This window comes from Musca autumnalis, unplaced genomic scaffold (assembly GCF_047663935.1).
Source record: "Musca autumnalis isolate F117 unplaced genomic scaffold, ASM4766393v1 scaffold_1, whole genome shotgun sequence".
Taxonomy (NCBI): Eukaryota; Metazoa; Arthropoda; class Insecta; order Diptera; family Muscidae; genus Musca; species Musca autumnalis.
Genome location: NW_027411644.1, coordinates 127174564 through 127199987, shown reverse-complemented (window position 1 = coordinate 127199987; position 25424 = coordinate 127174564). Strand labels below are relative to the sequence as shown.

At 33.2% G+C, this 25424-nt stretch overlaps 1 protein-coding gene across 7 annotated transcripts in view; it reads left to right on the top strand.

Moving 5' to 3' along the window:
- The window catches only part of nAChRalpha4 (nicotinic acetylcholine receptor alpha4), a 562559-nt gene that overhangs the window by 253552 nt on the left and 283583 nt on the right, over positions 1 to 25424 (top strand). For 4 of the 7 annotated variants that reach the window (XM_073992624.1, XM_073992599.1, XM_073992614.1 and 1 more), the window contains exon 4: positions 797 to 977. The exons of 1 other annotated variant lie outside the window; for it this stretch is intronic. In XM_073992624.1, the coding sequence (XP_073848725.1) occupies positions 797 to 977 (181 nt within the window). Of the gene's footprint in view, positions 1 to 796; positions 978 to 18514; positions 18696 to 25424 lie in introns of all 7 variants that reach the window. 2 more of the 7 variants (XM_073992641.1, XM_073992631.1) reach the window with 2 other exon arrangements.

The following is a 25424-nucleotide window of genomic DNA, read 5'->3' as shown; positions in this document are numbered from 1 at the left end:
TTTTTGATTTATTCACATGTGTTTGGTACTATTCCGTTTTCTATCTGCTCTTGTGGAGTTGAGTACTTTCGCTTTTCGTTTTGTTCGCACTCACGAATGTAAACAAAACGAAACTAAACAGCACGCTCGGCCAACGGGGGTTATGTTTCGTTTTGTATTGTTCCTATGGAAAAAACGAAACGAAACGATTGGAAATGTTATTTAAAGTATTTTTACGTGCGCTGCTTTCCCGTATGTGCCCCACTAATTCTATTTTTCATATGCCCGGGAATTTCCGGGTTTTTCATACTCCCGCTTTCCCGTGAATGAAAAAAGTCGGGAATCCCCAAACTCTTATCTTTACTAACCCCTTAGAATGGAATCTTTACCCAGCAAAATAAAATTGAACTACTTCATTATGAAGTAGGAATCGCTTCTTCTCGAATCAGTCCACAGAGAGCAATGACAGACACAGTCTGGTCTTCATATTTTGACAACATTAAATATATATGAGTACATACATTTAATATATAGAAAAAGTTGTAGCAATGGTAAAATATTTTGATTTGTATGAGTGCTAGAAAAGACTTCAAATTACCTAAAATGTTAGTTCATCTTGGTTTAGTTCGTTTTCCAAATTTGTGAATTTTACTTAAGGAAATTCAATGTTTGTGTATGCATGTTGAGAATACATTGGTGATAATTATGTCATAATGTCTTTTTACGTACATAGAATCTTATTATAATCATGAACAAAATGTAATCAATTGTGTCTTTCTGAACATTTTTATGTCGTTGTTACATTGACTATGTTAAGTGCCGATGGCAATTTTGAGGTTACACTTGCGACGAAGGCAACAATTTACTCTGAAGGACTAGTTGAATGGAAACCACCTGCTATTTACAAGTCATCCTGTGAAATAGACGTAGAATATTTTCCATTTGATGAACAGACTTGCGTTTTGAAATTCGGAAGTTGGACGTATGATGGTTTTAAGGTAGGTTTTATTTTATTTATTGTTTCTAACAATGAACTTCTAACTTGTAAGCTGTAAATAAATAAAAAATACATATGTATATAATGTTGGAAATCAGTACACTTATAACTGTTTTGCATATGCCATATCTTTTGAATTGTTTATACATATATGAATGTGACACATAATCTTAATTATACATACACATATCTACACATACGTAGGTACATGTTTTAACATGATTCTCTAAAAGTTGGTTAAAAAATTAAAAAAGGACGAAATGCGTTGAAAAGAAGCACTTTTTTGTTATTTCGCAGTTGCTTTTTTAACAATGCAATATTAAAAATCTTAAGAATATACTACGAACATGAAATTTTAATATACTACTTCTAAAAATACTTACTATTTCTAGATTCACTTTGGCAGTTTCGTTGAAATGTGTATTATTTTTTATTGTAATGCAGCTTAATCTCAGTTTTTTGTTTTCAAGTTTTAAAAATTTTGTTGTTTTTAAATTTTAAAACAAAAAGTTTTTGAAACAGAAAACTAACAAAACAGGTTTTATTATTTTGTTTGCATATACTGCTGCGAGAGTTTTTAGATGGCTGTGTTGAATTTACATTTAAATGAATTCACCTGTTATATTTATTCATGAGCTCTAGTCGTCATAAGTAAAGAGGTCTAGTGGCGTAGACCGAAACTATAGTCTTCTCCGTCTTTCCCGAAATTTAAGATTTCTAAGATTTAAAAACAACAAAAATGCTTTAGTGTACAATAATAAACTAGTTACTATTTTTATAACTTCCGCCATAATATTGCGGGTATAATTAAATTGTGTCATTCCGTTTGTGATCAGCATAAAATTCTAAGTTGATATAACTATGTCCGTCCGTACATCTGTTGAAATCTCCTAGGATGTTTGGTATTGAAAATTAGTTATGTCGGTACACGTTTTGATGTAGAACCCATAGAACGGTACCTCCCCATTTTCGGTATTTTTAAGCTTTTAGCTTTATTATTACAACGGAATGAATGAAAATTTGTCAGTAAAGATCCAGGTTTTTATATAACCTCAATAGAACAGTACCTCCTGATTTTCGGAATTTTGAAGCTTTTAGCAACATTTACATACTTATCGAAAATTGGTTTTTAGCCTTCGATATGGAAATACAAAATTTCTACAGAGAATTGTGGTTATAGATGTAAGTTTCAATATAGCCCCCATATAAGAGGTACACTCCATTTTTTTTAGTACATAGCAGCACGTTCCAAGGGGTATGAAAATTTCTCTGCGAAAAATTGGCGCCATATTGGTATTACCCCCATATCGGGGTACTTCATGATTTTAGCTACATTTTCCGAGAAAAATACTCTAATTTGCAATTTAAAGTTTCTAGTGGTTAATAAACTTATCCACATCTACCGTGGCTTTTATACCAAATTACTTAGGGCTAACTGATTGGGACATTTTGCAATAACTCTGATATTATAACATCAATGACATCATACTTTGTTTTAAGATAAAGCTTAGATGGTCTTGTTATCAAGGTCCCCCCTTGAAATATGTCCAACAGAAGCACATATATCCGCATTCGAAATAAAACTCCTCAAATTGAAACTGAGATATCTGGGCGTACTTTTCTGTATCTCTAGTATTTTTTAAAATTGAAGTAAAAAAACTACTTTTTTTCAAAATAGTCAGGCTTAATCTCATAGTCGTTGTTTTAATATTTTATTAAAACAACTTTAATTTATTAGTGGGAAAAATTGGCGATGTTTACCAAGGGGTAAGGCAGGGAAGACTATAGTTTCAGATCTCGCCACAGATCTTCATCAGTTCCCTTGTTTCTTGTTTTTCAACAAGAAACTTTTAATTCCTAAGTGTCAATTGCTCGCTCAAATAGATACGTGTGCAAAGAAACACTCTGATCGAGAATTTCTTTGGCACTACCTAAATTCGAGCAACTTCACTTGCAATCAAAACAGAATCTTTCCCACTGCTATGCGTTCGTCGATTCGACGACGAAAAAACACATAACTAATTTGTTTGTATTGCATACTACAGCAATAAACAACATTTCGACGGTGCTCGGTGTCACAATTAGGAGGGTTGGCGTTTTTTATTTGGGATGACGACTTCTATTTTGTTTTTAAAAATAGTCAGGCTTAATCCCATAGTCTTTGTTTTAATTTTTTATTAAAACTTTAATTTATTAGTGGGAAAAATACTACGCCAACCAACTTTGGACCATTGCACAGTGGTCCCACTTGTATGGGAAGGTGCGACAAAAATATTTATAATCGTCGGTTTAATCTGATTTTTTCAGTATATGCTAAAAATAAGTAAAAAATACGTTAGCCAAAAAATCATCAATATGGGACAAGTTTTTCCTATAGGCCCCATGTACCACCCGATTTTAGGTATTTTGAAGATTTTATCAACATTTTCGGCCCGAATTGGTTTTAATTTGTCATTTGGAGTTATCAAAGATCAAAAAACTTCAGTGCCAAAAATTGTGGTCTCAGGTTCAGGTTTCGGTATAGCACCCATATTACGCTACCTCCCGATTTCAGATATTTTGAAGATTTTTATCAACATTTTCGGCCCGAATTAGTTGTAATTTGCCATTTGGAGTTCTCAATGATCAAAAACCTTCTGCGCCGTAAATTGTGGTCTTAGCTCAAGGTTTCGGTGTAGCCCTCATATTACGGTACCTCCTATTTCAGTTATTTTGAGGTTTTTATCAACATTTTCGGTTGAAATTGGTTTTAATTTTCTATTTGCAGGTCTTAGTGGTCAAAAAACGTCTCCGACTGGTATCGTGGACAGGAAAGGAAACAAATTATTCCATTTGAGGTCAGAATATTTCATGGTAGGGGATATAATAAAGTTCGGTGAGACCGAACTTTGCATTTTTACATGTTTTTCATATTATATGTAGCATCATACATATATCAAAAACATACAAATGTAAAAAAATACACTCATAAGTAGATCCGAAAACAAAAATGTCTAAATCTTTAACGAAAAAAACCAAAATAAACAATTAAAACACAAAACAAAGAAGAAACTGAGAATACAGTAATGCGGCATATTCACTGAAACGACCAGAGGCATCGTCAGTATTTTTAATGTCACACACGGAAATGCAAATATATGCAGCTGGAACCAAATTTTTTGGAAACTTGACACTATTTCGAACATTCTTCAGAAAATTTGGAGAGTGGCGAAGGATGGCGAAGTTAGTAAAACTCAACTTCACTTTTTAGGACTTGGAAAAAAATCCACAGAAAAGTGTTAAAAAAATGTGATTTCCAGCACATTTTATGCGAATAATGTGTACACAGTTTTTTATGTAAAAGTAATTAGAAAACCTTGTACTAAAACTTCCATTTCGAAAAAAGTAAGTTTATCCTTTCAATTTTGAGTTACTTGCTTTGTAAGAAGTCACAACCTTACTGATGTTTTTAAAGTTTTAAGAGATCATACGTAAATGTCAACATCTTCTGTTTTGTTTTGTTAAATACCGTTATAAATTACAAAAGCAGTGCTGGAATATTAAAATATGATATGTTTAGAGACAATTTGCTGAATCGTCGCAGAGATTTGCTGATATCGATTTTTCAATTTTTGTCGCAGGTTGGGAGCAGTGTGCATTGTGAAGGTGATCCTTCCCTCCTTCATTAGTAGGAACATTGCGCCTTAACTAACTTTAAATGAAACCCGCTTACACCAGGGAAGTTTTTGCGTATTCTGAAGCTACAATGTTCATATATGAGAAAAATCAAAAAACTTAAAAATTAAATGAAAAGAAAATGTCGTAGCAGTGAAAATTCTTAACATACATAGTTGTGTAGGGTATAATTAAAGTCGTCAAACCAAATAAAAAAACGCTAACCCTCTTTGAAATATTTATTGTATATATCATGGTATAAAAAAGTAGAACTAGGTCGGAAAAGCGTAGGGCCTTGTCACTCCAAAATAACTAAACATACATAAATCCGAAATGAATGGAGTATTTTCTCTACATAATCGAGTTGCGAATTTTATTTAAAGCTTTTTATTAACTTTTTTAAATATAGGAATTTTGCTGTAACAATCTTGTAGTCCAAAAGTATTGGAACAGATCAACTAGGAAAAACTGCATGTAGCGCATCAAAGTCGGTGTAATATAGAACATTTTACAACTTTTCTTTAGTTGTGGTCAGTAGCTGCTAAACTGGGAGTTGAACCAAGTAAACTGCTGCAAAAATATTCAAAATAAAATGTCAACAATTGTTCAGAACATTCTAAAATGCATATTTTATGTTGTTTCAGTGGTATTTCATATCATATCTTTTACAACTCCTATTTCAAACACAGACAGTTTATTCTCATATTTATAATTTCACAACATACCCTCCATCATAATATGGAGGGAATAATTATATTTGTCATTCCGTTTGCAACACATCGAAATATTCGTCGATGACCCTATAAAGTATGTATATTCTTGATTATTCCTGATAAAGGTGTAGCTCGCATTTTTTAAGATAGAACTTTATAATTTGGTATGGAAGTTTCTATTACTCCTAGGACGTATTGAAAATGGACTATATCGGTCCCTATAGAACGGTAATCTTAGATTTTGGATACTTTGAATATTTTAGGCGCATTATTCACTAGAATAAATGAAATTTGGTATTTAGACTTCGTTTTGAAGATTGAAGGTTTTTGAAGATTTTAGCCCATTTTCTACCGAATTGTTGCTTGCAAAAAATATCCATATACATACACTAGCGATCATCTGAATAGGTTTGATTTTTTTCTTTTTATATGTTAAGGTATCTTCTGATGTGTTCGTATTGCAGATCCATACTATTTAGTTTTTGAGAGTCCTATACTATGCCAACATTCCCTAGAAAAAAACTTGACGGTGTTGCCATATTTTCGGAAAATATCCCAATTATAATAACAAATGTACAAAAAAGTGTCCAAATTTTGCGATCATCAGAATAGATTTGAATCAAATAAAATTGAAAAATTGTACTACCCATGCAAATATTGTGCAGTTTTTTGGTTTAGTTTAGTAAAATGGAACATTCTGAAAAAATCCTACAACAAATTTGACCCGCTTTATTTGGAGCGTAGGTTTAATTCTCATGCTCACAAATCCACCATAGTTGTCATATGTATCATAAATGTTCGAAAATTGGTCTGAAAGAATGTTTCTTCGACGGCAATAAAGTAAAAAATTGACTTAAATTTGATTTACATTTTTCTACTTCATTGTCGTCGAAGAGACATTCTTCCATACCAATTTTCGAACATTTATGATGCATGTGGTCAACTATGGTGGATTTGTGAGCATGATAATACTTAAATTTGTACTGCAAGGATAGTTAAAAATTAAACCTGAGCTAAAATACCAACTATTTTCAATGACCTTTCTAATTTATCCATTCTAATAATATGGCTAACACTTGGTATTTTCTTTCAGACAATTTTCGAAGTTCAGAAGAGATCCAACGAAATCAAAAAGTCATTTAAAGCACGTTAAGAAATTGAGAATTGAGGAACTGAGAATTGAACCCACGTTCCAAATAAAGCGGGTCAAATTTGTTGTAGGATTTCATTTCCATTTTACTAAACTAAACCGAAAAATTACGCAATATTTGCATGGGTAGTACAATTTTTCAATTTTATTTGATTCAAACCTATTCTGATGATCGCAAAAATTGGACACTTTGTTGTACATTTTTTATTATAATTGGGATATTTTCCGAAAATATGGCAACACCGTCAAGTTTTTTCTTGGGTATGTTGGCATAGTATAGGACTCTCAAAAACTAAATAGTATGGATCTGTAATACGAACACATCAGAAGATACCTTAACATATAAAAAGAAAAAAATTCAAACCTATTCAGATGATCGTTAGTGTATATCCAAGTTTAAGTCTATTGCACAATTTTACGTATTTCGAGGGTTTTTAAAATATTAAACCGAGTTTGCTGAAATTTAGTATTGCGTTTTAACAGAGGATACAAAAGCTCAATTCAGAAAATTGTAATAATTTTGCCGTTCTTTGGAAAGAACAACGATGACGCTTAAAATGAGATCTTTTAGAAGGAGTATTACGGCCTGGCCGAACATAACACCGTTCTTACTTGTTATTAAATTGTCGTTGAAAAATATACTAAAACAAAGTAATAAAGGCATTTTACAATTACGGCATGCTTTGAAAATTTATGTGTTAAATTTCCACGAATATTTGCCCCAAAGATAACATTACGAAAAATATAACATTTTTGGAGAGAAGGAATTTTTGATATATAATAAATTTTGAGGCAATATATGCCTTTTTGGAGATGATTATTTCGCCAAAACATTTTCTTCTTTCCCTTATCTCCACGTATGCTGTAGAGGTCAAAAGAAACCCTAAATAAGGGGGTTTCGCTTGGGTTTCTACTTTCATAAAATGCTCGGTAGAAGTTGCGTTTGTTGTGGAAACTGTGCAGGTTATATGGGAAAAAGCTCATCACTGCAAAAACACGTTGCATTTGAAAAACCAAAGCTCGACGCAAAGCTTGCTCACTTAATTCCAACATTGCAGTTACAATATTACAATATCTTCAGTATAAGTGTGAGTTTCGAAGCATTGCTAGAGAAGCCACTCCACAGCCGCTATGTCTTATGAGCAGCCTAACGCCCCAACATGCAAAATTTTCAAAATAGACAAAGTTTCACATTAATTCGGAAACAAATGGTCTCTCTATCATATTTCCCAAACACATTTTGCAGTAAACATATATATATATATATTTGCAACAGTCCCTAACATAACATATGTTTGGGTCCAAATAAATATATGTTTGGATCTAATATAGATACAAAAACACAAACATACACACTTATTTATAAATGGTGGTGGTTGTTTCTTCTATTGAAATACAAACCACAAAAGCAAAAACATAACAAACTTTAATGAAAGAAAAACGGAATAGAATAATTTATAAAAAAGTAAGTAAAAATGTATTGTCACACTTTAAAAAACAAATAACAACTTTTAACATACAAACATGCTTGAACGCTTCTCGTTAATTGTGAAATAAAACACATTCTCCAGTCAAAGTTAAAATCATCCGCGGGAAATCGGTATATGGAATCAAATGATTATATAATGTAATTAGAAAGTACATCAATATTTCAATATAATGTATGTATAATGTATGTATGTATATGAATAATATATTGATGTTATGTTAAATGCGATTTCTTCTTTGTCCAATACAATATTCACTCACTCACCTTTTTGTCCAATTATAAAATGTATTGGGCATTTACTTTACTTAAAAGGACCATTACTTTAAGAAAACACAAAACACTGATTTATTTATTAACTTTACCGATCCGCACTCAACGATTGTCTTGAAGAAGCTTCCAAAGTATATCAAACTAACACCACTCTAGTGGTTAAAAAAATAAAAACAACTTGTACACGGGATTAAGTTAAGTCTAATTCCGTTACAATATGTTAGAAATATGTTGGGATCCAAACATCTATGTATGTATATGTTTGCAACATTTTATATCAAGCCTCAATTTTATTTGTTTGGGAAACAACAAATTATTTTTATTAGAGCAGAGGTTGAAAGAGGATTTTTGTCAAAGAGAAAGGCAGAGAGCATCTCTTGTACCAAATAAAACAGTGTTCGTTTTAGATTATGTTTCTACAATTCTTTATTTACTTTATTACACTTATTCATAACCGACTTTAATTACTAAGAACATAGCTTGACTCTAGTAATCACACAAATTTCCTTTACTTCTTCTTGCCGTCACAATTACAATTAACTGACTGTCTCGCCACTCCACTATAGGTTATATTGCCAATATTACTGGCCAAAAGTCGTAAAACTAAAAATTATATGTTTTTTCATACAGAATAGCTTTCTTCGGCTTCGGTTTTTCGTATATTTCATTAATAATAAATTATAATGGCTTTATTAATTTATTCATACAATGTTATAACGTATATATCATTTATATGAGTTCCACTTCATTATCTAAATCAATGTCATTAAGAAGATCTACATAAGATTGAAGTCCATCATCATTACAACCGTCGATCTCCTCACAAACTTCCTCAGTTGCTTGATTTATATTGGACTGCATTGTAGATTCTAATTCTTCGGTTGGAGTTTCATATTTTAACATTTCTAAAACTTCCTGTGGAAGCTTTAAACGCTTTCATTGCTGCATACGCTTGCCTAAGCTCATTGACGATATTAAAGGATCTGATGTGTCCATGGCTCTATTAAAGATATCAAGCATGTTATTCGTTCTACTGTTCTTACGAGCGTGGTGCAACCTGTCGGACTTATATAATTTGTGTCTCGATTCGGCAGCATCTTCTCCAAGAATCCCTAATGGGAGTAAACAATTTTCCATTATCTGCTTTGCATGTATGAGCACCTTATGGACTGTAGAAGTCATAGGCAACCAAGAATATTTTTCCAATATCAGGTCCGATGTTATATAACAATAACTTTGAAACTTATTTGTATCCAAAGGAAACTGACGTGATAATGAAATTAAAATTATTTTTAGGCTAAATATAAGATTGACATCCACGCTAGTGATTTCAGAAAATATCTCATGGTTTGCGAATGCTCTTTAGGTTTATCGACACGTAGTGCAAGTTTGTCCCAAAATGCGGATTGTATATCCTTCTTTGTTTCAGATTTGTATCCAAAATGTAGCAGAAATTCGAAAAATCTAATCCAGCAGTGCAGCGGGCTTATTCCATACGTTAAGCTAGATTCTTTGGCGCGAAAAATTTCAGAACTATAATTAGAAATTTTCATGAATTGCTTTGGTGTTGCACCACAAATAGGACAAGCTTGACGGGATTTATTCCCAGTCAAAATGTTCAATACCTTCCCATCAATAACGGTTAAAAAAAGTTTAAAAATAAGGCTTACTATTTTTTCGTTTCCAATTTGGATTTGTATTGTTTGAAGATTTTCAATTTCCTTTTTCAATTCCAGATCTTCATTTAAAATCTTGTCATTTGTTTCTTTTGTGTATTCCAGTTTTAAAGGCCTGCAATATCTTATCGATTGCGGTGTGCTGTTCCAAATTATATTTCCCGAGGAGGTCATTCTCACAGAAATTATTGTTGTGGCCAGAAGTGAAGAGTCGGAATCTGGCGATATGCTTTTTTGAATGTACGATTGCTTATATTGGGCATGTCCAGTACTGCTATCGAATCCGTAGCTTATAGTTAATTCAGCATTTATAAAGTTTGTATTTAAAGTATTGATAACTTCCCTTTGCGTCTCTATAATTCTTGATGCAGTGTGGAATAAAAGTGATTGTAAAGAGACTTTTACCTTAGTTTCACATACTTCTATGCCCTGTGGTCTGCATTTTGAGTTTACAGCAGCAACTTTGTTGTAATACGGATAAATGTCGCAGTTCCGCAGTTTACTTTCGCGGCATATACCACAATATTGTTCCTTCGTAAAATTATAATCCAATAAAAACGCCAAAGCCTCGCCTGTCGTCAATTTTGATGGTTTTTGACTACCTTCGGAAAATAGCTTCTTTATTTTAGATGGTCTTGATGGGTTTTTTATTGTCTCTGTTAGGGCTTTTGCTAAAGGTGCATTTGTTTTCTCGCTGATGATGCTGCTGAATGTACTAATAGGTCCGTCGTCTCATCGCCCAATGTTTTTAAGACGTCCGCGGCTTGTCTTCTTTTTCCACGCTGTGATTTTTCACAAAATTGAAGGCACGGACGTCCTATAGTTGTTGCCCTTTGTTCTATTGCGGTTGGCTTGCGTTCTAGTACGAATGTACCTTTAAACCATTCGGTATTCTGACTTCGAAAATTTAATATACTCCTGCCACATTTTGCCCATTTTAAAAATAAGTATTTACAAAAGTGTCTTATTTTTTCATTTGAATCAGCTGGGATGTTTTCGACTCCAATGTGGGTAACAATATAATTATACACAGCTTCGTGTTTCTTTTCTCTGGAGCGTGGTTTGACCCAGACTTCAAACAAATCGATATTTTGGAAAATGTGGTTGCCTGAAAAAAAAAAATTATATTACTAAACTCCAGCAAATTTAAGCAAAACCGCATATATATATTTTGATTCAGCTCAAATCAAAGAACCAATTTCAATTTTCACTTTCATTGCCAAACGTTGCCGAAACTTTAAAAGCTTACATAACCTCAATTTTTTAGATTTTACGATTAGCATAGGGCAACTCTCATTTAATGTCTATTTATACACAAAAAATTAAAATATAAACGTAGTTATGATAAACTGATATCGTATACTAACTTGTCAATTCGTTACTCATATTAATATTTACCGTTTTTATGCACTTTCAAAGTTTACAAGTAAACACACTTTATCAACACGCTTTATTGGCACTTCAATAATTCACGTTTGACAGTTCGTCAAGTAACGGTATAACCGCGTATGCAAAAACAAAATGCATTTTTATTTGCTTTGGTGTGTTTCTTATAAGAATGTAACATAAAATAGGTGAAGAGACAACACGCAAAATTTGACTTTTGGCCAGTAAAATGGACTGTTTAACCTATAGTGCACTCCCCTGTATTTATCACAATAGCCTCTCGTTCTCGATGTTTCTAGACAGACGATCTGGTAGCCTCTAGACCAGTTTCCGGCAAACCAGCATCCGGCACACGTGCCCTTGATGAGAGTAACACTACATTACAATTTAAAAGTGTCGTAATTTTTAATATTTCTCATTTTCTCATTCCACATACATGTACAAACAAACCTAACAGCACAATTAACGACAATTATTGATAAATTCTATTCTTAATACTCACTAACTTATTTTATTACTGATAAACCGCGATCCGTAACGAAACGTCTTTCTTACTGGAATGCTATATATGCGCTGTTTTATTGACGTAAAAATATTCTTAGCAACTTAGTAGTCAGTCTGCAGCATAGATTACATCCAGCGATCTAGCTCAGACATACCACATGTGGCAATAGACATTTTTATCTCACATTATTCAAACGACCACCTACAGAAGACGGTCTGCCTACCACAAGCTTATCATTCTCACGTGGCCTGTATTACAAATAGATCCCTGAGTAACAAAAATATCTTTCATCTCTACACACGCAATCCACACCAAGATATTCACTATCTTTATTAGAAAGTAAACCTGTTGGAAATATAAAAAAACAAATTCTCAATAATAAAAAATCAATATTATTCTAACAGCAATCTATGTAAGTGTGCTGTCACTTAGGAAGCTCCTCCATCTTTCCAGACAGTCGCTCCTGCACATACCACCTTTGTCTGCCGGCTTCATCCTCCAGGCTGAACTATTTTGGTTGGTTCTTCACTCTGGGAATCCCCAAGTCTTCTTTATGTGGCGGCTTCTTCTTGCTGGCATTGGACAGCTAATTCTTCCAGTATAGAAAGTCATCGTTCTGTGGTGGCTTCCCCTTTTTGGCTTTGGGCATCGTCTTTTTCCCACGTTTAAGACAGTCATTCTTCACAGCTTCTCTGAATGGACAGTCCTGACTTATCTTCTTCTCAACGTTGAGAAAAAATTCCTTCTTTAGCCATTCCAAAAAGAAAGGTCATTCTTCTTCTTACCGCGTTGAACAAAGTCGTTCCTCTCCAGCTCTTCAGCATTAATGGCAATGGTGTGCTTTACATCCAACCTTCTCAGTGTTTCCATCGCACCCACCGTCATGTGTATATCTTTCTTTATTCAATTGACTTTCTTTGTGACAGTGTAGTTGATATATTCCCTGTGCGATTTGCCTTGTTCCTCGCTAGCAATATGTGCCTTCTCCAAATTTTCAACCTCTATCTCCGAATACTCTTTGGCCACAAGCTTTCCAACTAACTCATCGTGCTTCGCTTCAACTGAACGACGGGCCCTCTCTGAGCTAGCCAAGTCTTCATTAAATTTTAGTATCTCTGCCTTCATAGTATTGAGCTCGAGTTCTTTTTCTAGTTTAGCCGCTATTTATTCTTATTTGGCTACCTTGCTTTCCTCGGCCTCGCGCAGAGCATTCTAGGCTAGCTCCTTCAAAGTATTGGCAAGCCTAACTGATCTTCCTTCTGAGTTTGGCATAGCAACTTCCCTGATTTCCCGGAACAAAATGCTTAAGCTGTAAAGGGAGAAGTGAAATGTGTCTCAGAACATACCCGAATGTCGTAAAGGAACATGTCAAAAGAAAAATATCAAAGGACAAAAGCTAATTTAATATACACACTATTTTTCAAAGTTCTATATTGTATCAGCCAAAGACAACATTAGATACGTCAGATGTGTTTGTTAAAATTCCGCCATGTGATACACAGGATTATGGCAGTAACGAAGAATGGTCTGCTTTCAAGGATAGGTTCACAGAAACAGAACTGTTTAAGATTTAATAATACATACGTCAGTATCAAAGAATAGATATAGTGAGAGAAAAACTTTTATGAAACAATTGCTTAACGCGTGGGCAAGTGGGTCTAGAATGTGTTAGACTAAATAGATGTTTGCATTGTAAACGAAACACCACACTAAAGTACATATGATAAGCACATCGCTGCAACAAGGGGCAGGCATATTTCCAGTTGCGATGGAAACAGGTAGCTCTTTTAGGCCACGGATAGAACGCAGATCGAAACACATTTTAGAGAGGAAGAAAATAGGAACGTTCAAAAAATTCTGTCAGTAAATCATGATGACGTTCTTTACCAAAAACTTTAGCCCAAATTAAATATTCCGGTGAAGTGTTCTCAGTAAGAGCATTGTTAGATTCAAAAGAAAGATAATTTATTAATTGTAATAAACGCTTTAATCTAAAGACCCGACCAGGGGATTTCCAAATAAGAGGACTCAGTGGAACATAATTTCATCTGCCATAACAAGCAATTTTAAACTTCAATCAAAGGTTATAGTGGTCAACAATTTCACGATTTTATTACTGCCACAAACAATTCCATGTTCTCACATAAACGGTATATCAAGCCAGAAAATAGCAGACCAGGAATTTTCACTTTTTCTCAAGCAGACGTGTTAATAGGAAGTGACATATTACCATCAATATTACTAAATTGTATGAAGAAAAACGTATACGAAGATACGATTGCATAAAACTCTATTTATGGAGTACATTTACGAATTTATAGCATATAATATAATAGTGTCACACTAGCAACACAACAGGTGACATCAGAAAATAATGAAAATATTAATATATTTTTGCGAAAATTGTGGAAGCAAGAAGAAATTAATTGACAAACATTCCATACGAATCTGAAAAATTTTGTGAAGATTTATATAAACAAGCAATGTACCGTCGCCCTGATGGTAGATATGTTGTTAAACTTCCATTCATAAAAGAACTGCCTGATCTTGCGTTCCTTGAGTCATCGAGATTTCGTACAAAGAAACGAATCCAAATCTTGCAAATGCATACAATGAAGTTTTAAATGATTACCTAACCGTCTGTCATATGCAACAAAGTTGTTCCCAAGAAATAGCGAGAGCCAGAAAATATTATTCAAATTATTTACGACATCATGCTGTCTTTCGGCCTGAAAGCAGTAGAACTGAAGTGAGAGTGGTGTGTAATGGGTCTTGCAAAACAAAGAGTTCGTTTTCCCAAAGCGATGTACTGCATACCGGAGCGACATTCTCTCTCTCTTCTTCTGTGAAGACTTTAGGAATTCAGTGGAACGTATTAAACGAAAATGTTTTATGCTGTTTCGGGTCAATGATTACACTGTGCTACACGAAAAATTTGCAGGGGTTCTAATGCATAAATTCGGTTTTGCGGGAGTCCATAGAAGACGAAAATACCTTTGGTTTCTTTGGGTCACTTCGGTTTTTGTTTTTATAACGGTAAATGTAGTGAAAAATGGGCTTTCTTGGATTTTCAACTTTAAACGAACATTACTTCTTTTTTCTTTTTGCACACCCTATTTTTTATTGGAAACGGAAGAATAATGTCTTTCGAACAAGCCATAAATTTTTAAAATCGGTTAACAAATGGCTAAGTAATAGTGATTTAAGTGTGACAAAAACGCATTAAAAAACAGTAAAATGTTTTTCCTTGTGCTCTAGGCTGCGTAAACGATACCTAACGATACAATTATTTACTGTTAGCAAGTAGGAAATTAAGTTGGCTTTCCAACATGGGAAAAACCAACGAAATCGGCTGAAAAATGAATGCGTTATATAATTTTTTGTGTTTTAACTTTTAGTTTTTTTTTTTTCATATTTTCCTTTATAAAAGATTGGACCTTAGCAACAAGAATATGAAGATTTGTCAAACAAAAAGGCGATTTCCGGAGAAAATTCTTTGCATTATTCTTTACATTAAATCCATTTATGGATGATGATGGAGGAATTCGAATAAATGGTAGACTAGGTAATTCAACATTGACACATGATGAAAAATTTTCAATAATAATTGCCAATATATATTATGCCGTATTTTTATGGAATACATTCACAAAGTTCTAATCCATACCGTTCTCTTTCCTAAAGTTTTCTCATTGTGTTCAATTATAATTCATTTTCGATTTTTTTCCTACGGTAGTACCATTTTCAAAGTGGATACATCAACCTATTGTGACACCGTAATCTTTTCTTATGATTACTCTCACTTGTATAGATTATTTTCAGTAAAAGAATAACCTCTAACACCTTTGTATAATCAAGCGCGCAGCGCCAAAACGGCCTAACCCACATGTTTAAAAAATCAAACTGACTATAAAGATTTAGCTGGAACCTTTTGAAATAAATACTAAACAGCTCCATATTGCATTGTTTTATCTCGTAGTATAACATATACATACATTGATATAATATTGATTCCTTTTTGCATTACTCCCAATGGGACTCTTCCCCATCTGATTACCCTGATTTGTTTCGAATAGTATATAAATATGATATTTGAATCCTATTGGGGTTACTTAGCCCCTTTTACTAATCGCCGTTGTTTCCTGTGACACATTAGATTGCTTTTTGCATTACTGCCATTAAGTTTTAAAACTCTCAAGCAAATATTGATTCAAATATACATATATTCAATATCAGAAGGTCAATGAGAGAGTTGTTCCTTCTCCCTTATTATATTTTCCTGAAACATTTGACGATTCCCAATCCGACAATAAAGCAGAAATATTCCTTTTTTTGTAGTTAATCCTATGGGTTAGTTAGTAGTTAATCCTATATGTTATATATATGTTAGATTTTAAGATTGCCAAAGTTTGAGCACATTTGGAATATGTTAACACGTGCAGCTAGGGCCTCAAAGTTTCCATAGTAATTTGTATGGGGCCAAAGGTGAATTTCATTGAAATTGCTTTAAAGGACGTAGTTATTGTCCAATCGATGAGAACATTTTACCAGTTTGTTTCTGTGGCTAAAAAAGTAATCCTAAAAAAATTGTGAAAATCGGGTAAGATTTTGATACCCGTTCACCTAACTCCAAAATGTACCAAATTTAGTACCACCTACTAAAAGTACGATTCTAAGTATAACTCCATATATTAATCCTTCACTACAACAGTAATCTTAATTCCCAATTTCTGGATTCCAGCTCTATCCCTTCATCCAAATTTAGTACCACGTAGTGCTTTTTGTACACATAAGTGCGAGTTTCCAAAACTACCTCAATCCTATACTCCAACAGTAATGTTAATTTAATCTTAATCTTTCACAAAAATCCAGATTGTACCAAATTTATTACCATTTACTACACCCAAATACGAATTTCCAAAACTTTCTCCATATTTCAATACAATACTCCCACAGTAATCTTTATTCCAAACTTCAGCATTCCAGCTCTGTCCGTTCATCCAAATCTAAATTGTTCCAAATTTAGTAGTTTTCATACACATAGTTAAAAATTTCCAAAACTACCTCAGTCTTATGCTCCAACCGTAATCATTATTACAAATTTCAGGTTTCCATATCTGTTCCAGTTGTACTAAATTTAGTACCATTTGTTCTTTTCCTACACATATGTACGAATTTCCAAAACCCTTCCCTTATATCAACTTCACTTCCAAACCTTGATTCCCATACCAAATTTCAAGATTTTAGCTATGTCCATTGAAAATGTACAATTGGTACCAAATTTGGTAACTTTTAATACTTTTCTTACAAAAACCCTTTAGTACATCTTTCTAACTCCCCACCAGTGACCCTCATTCCAAATTTCAGAATTCTACCTCTTCCCGTTTGCCAAATACAAATGGTACCGCATTTAGTACTTTTCGTACCCTTCTAGATCGAATTTCCAAATACCCAGCCGTATCTCACCCATACACACGATATAATATGTATAGATTTAAAAAATCGTCTCATGTCGTGGAAGTACGTTAGAAAAATTCTTATATCCTAGATAATTATAATTTAAAGATGCTATACACGCATATACATATGTATATACATACTAAGAGGCTCTCTCTCTCTCTTAGGGGCTCTCTTTTATAACACCGTGCAACAAAATTCGATCAAAAAATGCAGGTGTTCTGATGCACCAATTCGGTTTTGTTGGAGTCAATGGAAGACGAAGATAATAGAAATACGTGGTGAAATGTAGAAGTTATGCCCGTTTAAAGTTGAAAATCGAAGAAGGTAATTTTTCTCTCTAGCTACCGTTGTAAAATCACTTTAAGATGTGATCTGAAAGAACCATTGGTATTTTCGTCTTCCATGAACTCCAACAAATCCTAATTGGTGCTTGATAACCCCAGCATTTTTTGTGTAGCACAGTCTAATCATGGCCATTTTTTTTTTTTGAAGTAAACTGGACAGGCACATACAAAAATAACATTTGCGATTGTCATTTAATTTTTGTCAATATGTGTCTTCGTGACTTCATCTCTCAGACAAAAAGGAGATTTGCCCTGATATCCAATTTCAGTTTCAATTAAATGATATTGAATGTTCTTTTTATCGACCAATACGTTCACGTAGTCCAAATTTTCTCTGTGGTAGTAGATAGTCAAAATATGTGAGTTTAGAATGATAGAAAGAAATATGCGTGTAAATGATATGCAATGTTATTCATGAGTATTCGGGTTTTGTTCAACATTATGTTTTCTAGTTTCATTTTTAAATTTAATAAAAATTTAAGCAACAATTTAAAATTCTTAAATTAATCGAAATTAATGTAAAATATCTTTAATACACCAGGTACATTAGTTATAATATGTTTTCGGCTTTGGCTATAAAAAGCCAGCGTGCTGCGGAGATCAATAGCGTAAGGGCTAAAAATTCATTTGTTGTCTTTTTTAAAATTTTTGTTGAAAAAAAAATAAATTTGCTGGCCGTTAATGGGACTAGCAAATGGAAAAATTTAAGTAGAAAAAAGAAAGCGTTGTAAGATTGAAAATTACACGCTCACAATAGCTTTTTATAATATTGTGGATATTGTCGGATCAGACGACAGAGATTTTATTTCGTCTCTGATTTTAGTCTCACTATTATTTTATGTATAACATATGTTTACATAAAGTAATTTTATTAACTTATAATTTTTGCAGTGCTGATGGACATTACGAAGTCACTCTCATGACAAAAGCGACAGTGCATAATAGTGGATTGGTGATGTGGCAACCACCTGCAGTATATAAATCATCTTGTTCAATTGATGTAGAGTATTTTCCTTACGACGTTCAAACTTGCATCTTAAAACTGGGAAGTTGGACATACGATGGTTTTAAGGTGCTAATATTTCTATATGATTTATATGAGTTTATATACATTTATATTTATACCAATGTATGTACGTACGTTTTTCTATATTTATTTAAATAACTGCAATGGAATGTATTAGCGTACTTAGAAGATTATAGAAAACTTATTATTAAATAATTATATATTTAGAGGTGTGTTTCAAAGGAATTATATGCAAATTAAAATATGAATATATAACTAATTGAATTCTAACGTGGCACAATGCTTGTAATTGTAGTGCCGATCATAAAACTGATTACAATTTTTAATTTAATTTCGTTAAAGCATGTTAGTTTGTGTGACATGTTATTCCCATCAATGTTTTTACTGATTTAATAGAGAGTATTTTTGTGTGTTTAAATACGTTTACATATAACTGGATTTAGTAAATACAGTGGATTTAAATTATAAGATCTATTGGGTATAAGACAAGTGGAGGTTAACCTCCCAAATACCCATCAATTCTCTTTCGGTATTTTAATCAAGAATAACGGAACAGTTGTGTATTTTGTCTTAATTTTTGTAATTATTTATAGACGGCATCCAAGTTAAAAAAGAAAAGCTGATAAAGAACTTCACGAACAATATTTATCTTAAATTATACATAAAGATAAGATATTGCACTTCCGGAAACGCAAAAAGGATGTTTACGTATGTTTTAATTATTTGCCAATAATTTCCTTGGGAACGTATTTGTCTTAGAGTATGTTTTGAAATAAAAAACAGCAAAAGTAAATGAAAGAAAAACATCTGTTTTGAACAGACAGTAAAGTAAAATACCTTATTTAAGAGAAATCTGAAAACAACATTCTTGATATTTCGTTAATATATAATACTTTTCTAATAAACATATTGCAAGAATAGGGCAAAATGCACAAATGTTCATAATTCATTTCCGTATCGATCGAAATTTAAAATTTAATCCGGTTTTATAACAAAACCGTCCATTTTTAATTTTAACACTTTCTGTCTACCATTTATAATATTTTTGTTTAAAAATCTGTTGATGAAGGGCTATATCGTTATGTTCTAAATAAGCCCACAATAACATATGACGATCGGTTCATTATTTTTCGAACTAGAGTTTGCACCGCAAAACGCTTTAATATAAACAGTGTTTCGCAGACGCCGATTTTTCGCAAAATTACGTAATAATTTTAGTTTTCAATAAAAAATGTCCGTAAGTGGATTGAGATGTACTTTCTCAGATGAAAAGCTTTTCCAAATTTTCTAGGAATAAAAAATCATGAAAATGACATTTATTGGGATTTACAACTGGCGTTCACCCCCTAAACAAAAATCGAATAAGAATTGCTGGTGCATTTGAAGTGTGGTGCTCAGAAAAGTTGGTGTATTTGTAGTGGTAGCATACATAAGGAGGTCTCCAGCTGGGGTGAGTAAAGCAGAGATAAACACGGTGAGCACACGCTTTTATTATAAAACAATGATGTTCACTATTTACTTTAGGGGCATTTTGCGAATATTATTACTCTCGTTTTTTTATTTATTTACTATTTTCAACCCACAAACCTTAAGAATAATCATTCATTAAATACTTTGTTAAAAATAACAAGTAAAAAAGTTAAGTTCGGCCGGACCGAACTTTTTATACCCTCCATATTCTGATACTATATGCAATATTATTTTCTTTCCTGTCCACAATTTTAAAAATGTCTTCAATCGGGCGACACCTTTATATGGAGCTATATCAAAGTATGGGCCTATGTTGAAATTGTTTGTTGTAGAAGTTTTGTGACCACTGAGAACCTCAAATGTCGAATCACGGATAGTTCGGTTAACAAATGTAGCTGTACTCCTCAAAAACCCTAAAATCGGGTAGTAAAAAAATGCATCTAAAAATGTCTTGAATCAGGCGGCAAATTTATATGGAGCTATATCAAAACATGGACCATAATACTATTAGGGGTAGAAGTTCTGTAACCATTGGGAAACTCAAACGTCAAATTACATATAGCACGGTGAAAACATATGCAGTCGAAATCGCTAATTACGTCGTCGTTTATAACGTCATATCGCTTATAACGTCGAAATCCAAAAGTCTCGAATTTCTGCCCTTTATAGCCCACACAAATAAATATCGCTTGTAACGACATCGTTTATAGCGACATATCGGTTGTAACGTCGTCTTTTTGGCTAATATTTAGATTTTTCTATCGGTTATAACGACGAAACGTACGATGAAGAAACATTTTACTCTATTTTTGTTGAATTTTCAAACTCAAACAAGCGGTCATGAAAATTTACTCGTAAAATAACAAACATATATACAACATGTTCGAAGATGGGGTTGAACAACTGAATTACTATAAACAACCTATGATTGATTTACAACAAACAAGTTCGAGTGAACTCTTTCTTTGAATAGCGTTGTGTGAGAAACTGAAAACAAAATTCTGTTCAATACGTGTGTCAGATTCGTATATAGCTCTAGAAACTTAAAAAAATACCCAGAAGATGCTACAAGCAAACAAAATGTTTTGGAAAGCCTTTAATAACTCAGATCTGAGTAAGATTTAAAACTTATGAAGCCCTTTATACGAAAAAGTAGGAATTTTTTACAAAAACCAATATATGTATATATATTTCCAGAAATCACTATATTATACAAAGTCACCTCATTTTATGAATATCGTTTATAACGGCTATCGCTTATAGCGTCCGAATTTCGTCAAACCCTTGACCGACGTTACAAGCGATTTCGAATGTAGTTGAAATTGTCACAATACCTAAAATCGGAAGGTGCTGTTATATAGAGCTATAAAAGCATGTATCTATGTAGACAATTGTTGGCGAAATGTCAAACTACAGGTAGTTGGGTCAAAAAATGTGGATGGAATCCCCAAAAACACCTAATATCGGGAGGTACCTTTATATGGGGGCTTATACCAAAAACATAGACCTGTATTGACAATTTTCAGTGTGCCAAAAAATTTATGAGGGCTATAACGAAACAGGGACATATAGTGACCATTTTTGTGGGACGTCTTATTATCCCTGGGAACCTCAAATGTCAAATTATAGATAGTTCGGTCAAAAAATGTAGCTAAAATCATCAAAATACAGAAAATGGGGAGGTGCCGTTATATTGCGGCTAACCAAAATTTGGACTTATGTTAACAATTTTTGGTGGAGATGTTTTTTGACCACTGGGATATCAAATGTTAAATTACAGGTAATTCCTTTAAAAATTTAGCTAAAATATTCTAAATACGTGAACTTGGAACTATGTTGAAATTTTTGGTGGAGATGTTTTGTTGTTATTGGGAATATCAAATGTTAAATTACAGGTGATTCGCTCAAAAAATGTAGCTATACCAAAATTTGAACCTATATTAACAGTTTTTGGTGTCGATGTTTTGTGGCCATTGGGAACATGAAATGTTAAATTACAGGTAATTCCTTTAAAAAATGTAGCTAAAATATTCAAAACACCGAAAATCGGGAGGTACCGTTATATGGGTGTTATACCAAAATTTATACCTACGTTGAAATTTTTGGTGGAGATGTTTTACGACCACTGGGAATATCAAATATTAAAATAGCAGAGTAATTCGGTCAAAAATGCAGACAGAATACCGAAAATCGGGAGGTACTGTTATATGGCGGCTATACCAAAACTTGGACCTATGTTAACAATTGTTGGTGGAGAGTTTTTGTGGCCCTTGGGAACATCAAATGTTAAATTACAGGTAATTCGGTAAAATGTAGCTAAAATCATCAAAATACAGAAAATCTGGAGTTACAGTTATATGGGGGCCAAAACATGGGCCTATGTTGACAGTTTTTGGTGGATATGTTTTGTGACCACTGGGAACATGAAATGAAAAATTGCAGTAGTTCGGTTAAATAATGTAGCTAAAATGCACAAAATACCGATGATCGGGAGGTACTGTTATATGGGGCCTATACTAAAACATGGAACTATGTTGACAATTTTTGGTGGAGATATTTTGCGACCAATGGGAACCTCAAATGTAAAATTGCAGGTAGTTCGGTCAAATAATGTGGCTAAAATCCCCAAAACACCGAAAATCGGGAGGAACCGTTATATGGGGCCTATACTAAAACATGGACCTATGTTGACGGTTTTTGTGGAGATATTTTGCGACCACTGAGAACCTCAAATTTAAAATTACAGGTAGTTCGATCAAATAATGTAGCTAAAATTCTTAAAATACCGAAAATCCGGAGGTACCGTTATATGGGGGCTATACCAAAACATGGACCTATGCCCATATCTTTTGGAATATAAGTTTGCTGATAACTAGGAATGAATGTCAAATTGTAGCTAATTCGGTTTGAAAATGTGACTAAAAACGCAAAATACTTGAAATCGAGCGATACGTGGACCGATATAGCCCATCATCGGACTTGACCTGCCTGCAAACAAAAGACGCATCTTCCCAAAAATTCAGCGTCCTATTTCCATTTTTGTGGATGCTATACTTTATAGGGTCGCAAATGAATATTTCAATACGTTACAAACGGAAAAACATACTTAATATACCATCCATACTATGGCGGAGGGAATAAAATCAGACCGTATATATATACCAAGACCTCGCTTTGCGTCGTTGATACGTTCCAAAAAACACGACTCAAAGTGAAACGACGCAAAGCGAATTAAGATTTTCTATGCAAAACCATGTAACGTTCTTATGCCCACGGAGAAATAACGAGAACACTAGAAACCCTAAATGCCAAATTATAGCTATTTTAGTTTAATTCGGCCAGAATTTTTTTCTAAAACAGTCAAAATATCTGAAATCGTGCTGTACCGTTATATGAGGCCTATAACAATAAGTGGACCTATGGTCATCATTTTGGTGGGAAAGTTTTTACATCACTGGGAACATTAAACGTCAAATTATAGCTAATTCCGTCTGAAAAAGTAGCTAAAAAGGTAAATATACCCGAAATCGGGTGGTACCGTTTAATGGTTGCTATAATAAAACGTGGACCGATGTAGTCCATCTTCGAATACGATCTAAGTTCAGAACAAATACACATGTGTACAAAACTTCAACCCTCTCTTATCGAATCAATCATTCGGAAGATAACGTGATTACAAAAAACGGACGGATGGACATGACTAAATCAATTTAGAAGAATGAGGATCTCAGCGCCAAAACGGCCTAACCCACATGCCCAAAAAAATCAAACAGACTATAAAGATCTAACCGAAACCTTTTAAAATAACTACTAAAAATTTCCATATTGCAATGAATAACACTAGGCAATATCTTCTAAAATAATGCAATGTGGAATTTTTTACAATTTATTTCAAAAGGTTTCAGTTAAATCTTTACAGTCAGTTTGATTTTTTGGGCATGTGGGTTAGGCCGTTTTGGCGCTGAGCGCCTCATTCTTCTAAATTGATTTAGTCATGTCCATCCGTCCGTTTTTTGTAATCACGTTATCTTCCGAATGATTGATTCGATAAGAGAGGGTTGAAGTTTTGTACACATGTGTATTTGTTCTGAACTTAGGTCGTGTTCGAAGATGGACTACATCGGTCCACTTTATAGGGCCGCAAATGATTATTTCAATTCGCTAAAAACGGAAAAATAAACATAATATATCCTCCATACTATGGTGGAGGGTATAAAAAAATTAGACACTCAAACTTAAAACAACGTAACATCGAAAATCGAACGACGCAAAGTGAAAATTAGTATTAACTAAACAACGACGCAATATTGAAAACAACGCAAATTGAAACGGCGCAAAGCGAGTGTTTTTTAATACTTTTAATTATTGTATTCAGCTAATCTCATGTCTAATGTCAGTTATTATAATGGATATCATATCGTAGGTGTAGGATATTGTAGTGGTGTAGGATATTAAAACCCAAACTTGCCTGTGTGTCGTAGGCGTCCAGACAACTGCAAAAACAGTTGTAAAATTATGAATGAAAATTATCGATTTCTTTTTGTATTCCGTTCACAAATTTTGTTACAGTGCACTATAGGTAATTTGGCCTGTTTTTGAGGCAAAAATTAATAGCGGTGGATATGTGGGCTTTTTATACATTTTTATTGCTTTATTTGCAAAAGAAAGATAAAACAAAGAATTACAACGTAAAATTCGGATATAGCGAACATCGATTATAAGAAACTACGTTTATAGCGAACAAAGTTTTATGTTTCCAAAGAATTTTCCTTAATATTTGTACACACATTCAACTTCTTAATACGACCACGATTATAACAAACAAAAATTGTTACCCCGCGAGTAGATTTTTTTTTTACAATTTGTTAGGATTTACAGGCCCGCTTTAAAGCACAAGCGGATAGCGACGAATTTAAGCACTGTTTCAAATATTTTAACATATAATATTTAAAAGTAGGCTTTAATAAAAATTTTACCGACGAACACGTTTATAACGAAAGCCGGATATAATGAACAACTTTTCTTTTTCCTACCCTCTATTCTCATTTTACCTATTTATTTCGTTCCAACCCAATGAACGCGGTTAAAACAAAAGAAAAACGGTTACAATGAACTAAAGTACTGATCCGCCAAAAGATTTTTATAAACATTGATATGTTTAAAATATTGATTCGCAAAAAGATCTATATAAATATTATTTTTTTAAAGGACCAAATAAATCACGCAACCATGATCCCTAGTTAGAACGTATTACGGCTACAATTAACAAAAATATTGACCACAACACGCATGTACATTTTTAGA